Source organism: Emiliania huxleyi (genome assembly GCF_000372725.1).
Source record: "Emiliania huxleyi CCMP1516 unplaced genomic scaffold EMIHUscaffold_74, whole genome shotgun sequence".
Taxonomy (NCBI): domain Eukaryota; phylum Haptophyta; order Isochrysidales; family Noelaerhabdaceae; genus Emiliania; species Emiliania huxleyi.
Window position 1 is genome coordinate 512,484 of NW_005196456.1, and position 6,720 is coordinate 519,203.

Below are 6,720 nucleotides of genomic sequence, written 5' to 3' on the forward strand. Positions count from 1 at the left end.
TTGATCATTGTGTGCTTCCGCGTCACTACTGGCTCCGCCACTTTGTAACAATGAATGATTTTTATATCACTCGTACTCACATAATCTCAAAACAAACCAGGCCCGTTCAGCGTCACATCTCAACCGTCAACGTCCGGAGGGGGGGGAGGGGCTGGGGGGAGGGCGCGGGGGCGAGGGGGGCCCCTCGCTCGGGGCTTCGCGTGCCGCTGCGGGCGGCCACAAGGAGTGTGATGAAAACCGCACCTCAGCCCTGCGTGCGGCTCCCCTCGCGCGCCGCCACCGTCCCCTTGAGCTCCGCCACCTGGTCGAGCGCGTCGCCGAGCAGCCCCTTGGCCACGCCAAGGTCGCGCAGCTGCTCCACGCCGCCGCTCGCCCGAACCTCGGCGGCGTTGTCCGCCACGTAGCCGCAGTGCCGCCCGTCGCCCGTCGCGTGCGCCGCCTCGAGCAGCGGCACGGCGCTCGCCGGCCCGACGCTCTCCTGCAGCGCCTGCGCGCAGAGCAGCTCGAGGCGCGGCACCTGGTACATCTGCGCCAGCTGCCGCAGGCCGAGCGCGCGCTGCGCTCTGCCGCCCTTCTCCTCGCCGAGGTCGAGCTGGTCGGTGAGGAGGTAGCAGACGAGGGGGATGAAGGTGGCGAGGTCGGTATTGGACACCGTGACCTCGGCGAAATCGCGCTCCTTCATGCCGATGCCGAACATGGTCCGAAAGAAAATGGACCGGGCGCAGAGGTTGCACTTGCACACGCTGAGGCGCTGTTCGTCATCGCCGACCAGGAAGGTGACCAGGCCAATGGGGAGAGTGGCGTCGCCCCACGTCTTTCCGAGGTCTGCCACGAGGGTCGAGGGCGGCACCACAATCGGCGCGAAGGAGGGAGGCGGAGGAGGCGCCGACACGCAGACCTGGCGGAGGGAGTCCTCCGTGCAAACCAGAAGAGCGCTGCCATCGGCGTGATGACGATGTCGCATGGGTGGTGGAACTGCGCCGCGCCACCCACGCCATCAGCACTGCCGCTAGTGCCGCTGCCCGCCACCGCGGTCACAGCGCCCGTCGACATCTCCACCCGCAGGATCTTGAAACCGCGGAAGTCCGCCACAAACAGCGCGCTGCCGTCCGGGCTGATGGCGACGCCGCATGGGTGGTAGAACTGCGCCGCGCCGCCCACGCCATCAGCGTTGCCACCAGTGCCGCTGCCTGCGAGCGTCGTCACCGCGCCCGTCGCCGCCTCTACTCGCCGGATCTTGTGGTTGTAAAGGTCCGCCACAAAGAGCGCGCTGCCTCCGGGCTGATGGCGACGCCGCGTGGGCGACTAAACTGCGCCGCGCCGGCCACGCCATCAGCGCTGCCGCTAGTGCCGCTGCCCGCAAGCGTAATCAATGCTCCATTCGCTGCCTCCACCTGTAGGATCTTGTTGCCGTCAAAGTCAGCAACAAACGGCGCGCTGCCAGCAACTGATGGCGATGCCGCGGAGGTCAGCGTCCAAGGTTGCCACGCTGCGCACGCGCCCGGCCGTGGAAACGTGCAGCACTGGTCAACAGTGGTGACGTACCAGGCGCCCGCGTGATCGCTTGCGACGCAGAGTGGTTTGATCGATGCCAGAAGGTGTCCTCGTCCTTGAGCGGCAGCGTGGTGACCTGGCCGACGACGCGCAAGCCAAAGAGGGGCGCCTCGAAGCCATCCGCGACCGCCACAGCCCCGCCGTCCGATTCGCTGTCCTCGCCGGCGGTGCGGGCGCGCTCGCGGGCGGCGGACGCCATGCACGAGCCTGCGCCAGCCGCGGCACTTGCTCAAAGCGCCCGCCGGCATTCTCGCACCGCACCGGCTTCGATGGCCCCCGCGCTCTCGATCCTAGCTGCTGCAATGTCTGTGGCTGCATCTCCGGATCTGGAGGGTTGCGCGGAAACAGGACGTGCGATTCATCTCGGTGACAAGGAATTCTGGCGGCTTCTCATGGGCGCAGTGCGACCCAAACTATTGCTGGACGAATGTCACGACCCAAACTATGCCGACGCTGCCAGTGGGCACTCCGCAGTTGGCCTACACAACAGACGCCGATCGGCTTTGCGAATCTGACGCTGGCATGATCATTGTTGGCGCCCCAGCGTCGCTCGATCCCGAAGACCAGTTCTCTTCCATCTCGGTGCAAGTGCGGCGCAACTGCGATCTCTTCTCGCAGATGCTGGTGGGCCGCGGCGGGATCAAAGTCAACGCGACTCAGGTTGCCGATGTTAAGTGCGTATTTATCGGAGACGGCAGTAGCCAGCTGCAGGTCGCCAACGCCACCTCGCGCCTCGTGCACTCCGAGGCGGGCGGCATGTCGTCGGCAGACTTCCTGCTCGGCCCGTATGGCTCGGGGCTGACCACCTACGCGAGCAAGCAGGCGGTGCTGGACAGCAAGCTGATGATCGCTCCAGCGTCGTCCGATCACGCCGTCTACTCTTCGGCCGCCGCGCTGGCGCAAGAGAACGGCCTCGGGCTGCGCGTGTTTGGGATGCTGCCTGGCAGCGAGAACTGGGCGAGGCGCGGCTCTCGCTGGAGACGCAGCCGAGACGCAGCCGAGATGCAGCCGAGATACAGCCGAGGTATCGTCGTACAGGCGCGGCTTCGAGGCGGTGTTGAAGGCTGCCGAGGACTGCGACACTGGCTGCGATGCTGGCGGGGAGTGCGACTGCCAGAAGGAGTGCGTGCGCCGCGCCGGCGTAGCTTCCTGCCTGGGCGCCCTCCGAGTCGGGTTCGCAGAGAAGGGAGGAGGCGGCGACGCCTCGCGGCCCTTTCCATGAAACCGCGACGTGTGTCCCGCAGGTACGTCGAGGAGGAGGACACCTTTCCGAGGGCGGTCTGCGGCAGCGCCCAGCGAGAGTGGGGGGATGCCAAGGTGCGGATCCTGACGGCTCCTGCGGACGCGGCCGGCAGCGGCTCGGCCTCGGAGATTGCGCGAGATCACGCGAGATGCATCGAGGCTGTAGGTGGAGGAGCTGGAGCGGCTCGGCCTGGAGGAGGAGGAGGAGGACTACTCGCCGCTCGCCACCATCCGGACCATGACGATCGTCAACGACGAGTACGTCCACAGGATGAGGGGCGGCTGGTGGCAGGGCGAGTACGCGCTCGAGGCGGTGCCGTGGGACGCGTCGATGCCGAGCGACATTGGCAATTTCTCCGGTTGGGACAGCGCGAAATACGAGGAGGAGTACTTGAAGGCGTTCGGCGGCCGCACAGTGTACCCGGCCAAGGTCGACTACATCGGAGCCGCGACCTTCGCGGCGCTCTGCACACTACTGGGCGACGCCATCGAGCAACAACGGCATTGTGGTGAGGATGACAATGACACGTCAACGATAGGCGCTCTGCACCTTGGGCGACGCCATCGAGCGGGCGGGCTCGCTCGAGACGGCCGCCGTGGCGAGCGTGCTCCGCAGCACGTCGCTCGTCGAGTTCTTCACCAGCAACATCTCCTTCAACGCCGACGGGCAGATGGAGGGGATGGACTTCCCTGTCGTGCAGTACCCGCCTGGCGCGGCGGCAGCCGGGTACTGGCAGGCTGACTACGAGCTGTTATAGCACCGCCCATCGCCCGACATACCACCCCCTCGTTGACGCTTCGTTTTCCTCTAGGTTGTCTTCGACGCAAAGGAGAGAGAGAACGTCTCCTTCCCAACGCCGCTGTGGAAGCTGCGCCACTGCCTGAACGAGAGGAACTGCTCGGGCGGCAACGGAAACGGCAAATGCCTCGTCGACGGCGGCTGCGATTGCCTTCCGGGGTTTAGCGGCGCCCTGTGCCAGGACGAGGACGTCACCGCTGGTCCGAAGGACGTGAACGTCAGGCCCTCGCCGTGGGATTGGCGTTGGGACTCAGTGTACTGTTCTTCAGCTCCTGCATTGTCTGCTTGTGGCTGCGGCGGCGACGGAGGCAACTAGAGGTCGTCATCGCGGACTTTCGGGAGGAGGCGGATCTGCAAGCCGAGGCGAGGCAGGCGCTTGAAGATGCCGCGCTCGAGATGTCGGGCGCGCAATGCACCTTCGTCTTCATCAAGGCCGACGTCATTCGCTCCGGCCTCTACGAGGCTGCCGGATACAGCACTCTGCCACGGCTGCAGGAGATCGAGGAGAGGCATCCGGAGTGGGTGTGCAAGCGGCTGCTGCGGCGGCACCTCGCGTACGGTCGCCACGAGTACCGCGACAACATCCTCGCCGTCAGCCATCGCTGGGAGCAGCCCGACGCGCCCGACGCGAGCAGCATCCACGTGAGGGCGGTCCGCGAGCATCTCCAGGCTTGTCCCTCGATCGAGTGCGTTTGGTACGACTACTGGTGCCTCTCCCTCTGCATTTGTTTGTCTTCTTGCCAAGTAGCAACCCAACTCGCTCTTGCTCTCCTCTTGCGCAGGTGCATGCCGCAAGGAGAGGACAAGACGCCCATTGAGAAAGTGGACTTCAGGCGGATGCTGATGAACGTCAATCTCCTCTATCTCGGCTCGTCGGTCCTCATCCTGCAGGAGCTGTCGTTGGTGCCTGTGTTTCTGCTTGTCGCTCCAGCAGATCCATGCACCGGACTCAGACCTTGCCGGTTTTCTCCACAGGACCCAGTTCGAGGCATGGTGTAGTATGCGGAGCGGAGGCGTGCGACGAGGGACTCCGCCCTGCCCCAGCCGAGCGGCGCCGCTGCCGCGTGGTGCCCATCCATCAGGCCACAGAGGCGCTGGCTGTTGAGCTTGTCCGCATGTGGGCGGGGCGGAGTGTGGACGAGGCGATCGAGACGCTGCCTCGCGAGCCCGGATGTGACCGTCACCAACCAGTCTGACAAAGAGCTGCAGCTGTACAAGCTGCGAGATAAGTGCGGTCTCCCCGAGCCTTGCTAGCTTCTTGGAGCACTTGGAGTGCAGTCATCAATCGCACATCCAGGGCCGGGGGGCTAAGAAACTGGTTGGGTAGTAGTCTAAGTTCTGAGCCTCGCGGCTTAACGGGTCTAAGTGTGGCTAGCCACGCTGGAGTGCTTACGCGGTCTAAGATCAGCGGGAGCCTCTTACACCGGCTAAGTCGGCCATGGCACGCGATATACGGCGCTCGCGCCCAAATTTTCTTCGCCTGCGCGGCGGGCGATCGATCCTCCTCATGCTCAGCAATCGCCGCCTCAGCATCCTCCTCTTCCGATTCTCGTTGCTGCTTCTTGAGCGCACTTCGGCGACATCTAGCCAAATAGTTCTCACAAATAGCCTCAAGCTCAAACAAACGCATGTCAGAGAAGCCTGTGTATGCTGGTCCTCTTTGAACGATCCGCGCGTGAGGTAGCATAGGGCCTTGTTGGCAGCAGCCAGCTTGTTGCGCTGCTTCGTTGCGATGAGCTGATTGGGATCGCAGAAGTGCATGCCAAGCACCGCCACGATCTTGAAGCACGATATGGCGTCGTGCGCGGCATACGCTAGTCGGGACCGCGTCCAGGTATTTTTCGGGTAAACCTGGACTTTTGCAGGTATACCCGGGTTTTACCCGGAGTTGGCCTCGTGTCGTCTAAGTTCATGGCCCCCGGCCTTCCAGCGTCTAAGTCTGAGCCCGGCTCCGTGCGGGGGCTAAGTTGAGCGCTCGCTCGCTGCAGAGGCTAAGTGTAGAGCGACCCTCTAGCCCTACTACCCAACCATTGCTAAGAAAGAAAGAAAGAAAGAAAACACACAACCCAAGGGAGGGATGGGAGAACGGCACGCCGCCACCACACAGGGATTTTAAGGAGAGGAGGGTGTGATGCGCTAGCCGTCGCCCACCCTGGCCGGGGGGCTAAGAAGCACACCAGCTTCGCGTGGTAAAATTCTTTTCGCCTCAAGGTCTCGGCGACTGAAAGCACGCCGAGCACAATGTTTGACAGCTTTGCACCCGCGCCAAGCATCCACACAAAACGGGTCAACCACACAAACGGCCCGTGCCCCGTCACAATAAGATCCCGCGGCTGCCAATGGCCGCTTCGCGTCGGCTCCTGCGCGAAGCCCAGTTGGCGCCATGCTCAGGGCTGCGAGCTGAGGCGCTTGCCGGATGCCGTGGCCGAGTCGACGCATCTCTTCGCCATGCTCGCCGTCGTGCAGAGCGCAATCGATCCACTGCTGCCGCACTGGCTGCAGCACTATGCGAGTCTTGGCGTCAACCTCACGATCGCGCGGATCGTCCTCCATGCACCGCGTTGCGACGGAAGCCGCGGGCTCAACCAGACCCTTGCCGCCCTCCGTCTCCACGGGGTCACGAGGCCGAGAATATTCATCGACACGTGGTCCTCCTCGATCAAGACCGACCTCGCCAATGACTACTTTCGCAAGGTGCCCGCCAACGCGTATATCATGCGGGTCGACTCTGACGAGTTCTTCTCCTTCCCGTGCGAGTTGCTGGGCGAGTTGGCGCGTGACCCGCGAGGTCTCGCCGTGCTCGGCATGATGTTTGACCGCGTCGCGGAGGACTGGTCCATGCCAGCCGTCACGCCCATCGGCACGCGCCCGCTGAGCGCACAGTACCCGCGCCGCTGCCGCTTCACCTTTTGCGCGTGGAAGGAGAACGAGGACAAGTGGATGCTGCTGCCAGCGCGCGACGCGGACGGCAAGCGCGTCCGTTTCCATTCGTCTGCCGCCCTCTTCAAAGGCCTGAAGCTGCGCTACCTTCGCTGGGCCTTCGCGCACTACCGATTCACCGAGGCGGCCGTCGCGCTCACAATGCGCAAGATCAAGGAGTACTCGCAGCAGAAGCATGAACAGAG

General features: G+C 64.1%; 1 protein-coding gene across 1 annotated transcript; it reads right to left on the reverse strand.

Moving 5' to 3' along the window:
- Window positions 1–244: 244 nt before the first annotated feature.
- On the reverse strand, window positions 245–1,753 carry EMIHUDRAFT_217625 (hypothetical protein; the record flags this gene model as incomplete). Its single annotated transcript, XM_005760804.1, has 4 exons — window positions 245–898; window positions 955–1,114; window positions 1,261–1,447; window positions 1,546–1,753. 4 exons carry the CDS (start codon window positions 1,751–1,753, stop codon window positions 245–247), a joined length of 1,209 nt encoding a protein of 402 aa, XP_005760861.1.
- Window positions 1,754–6,720: the final 4,967 nt, after the last annotated feature.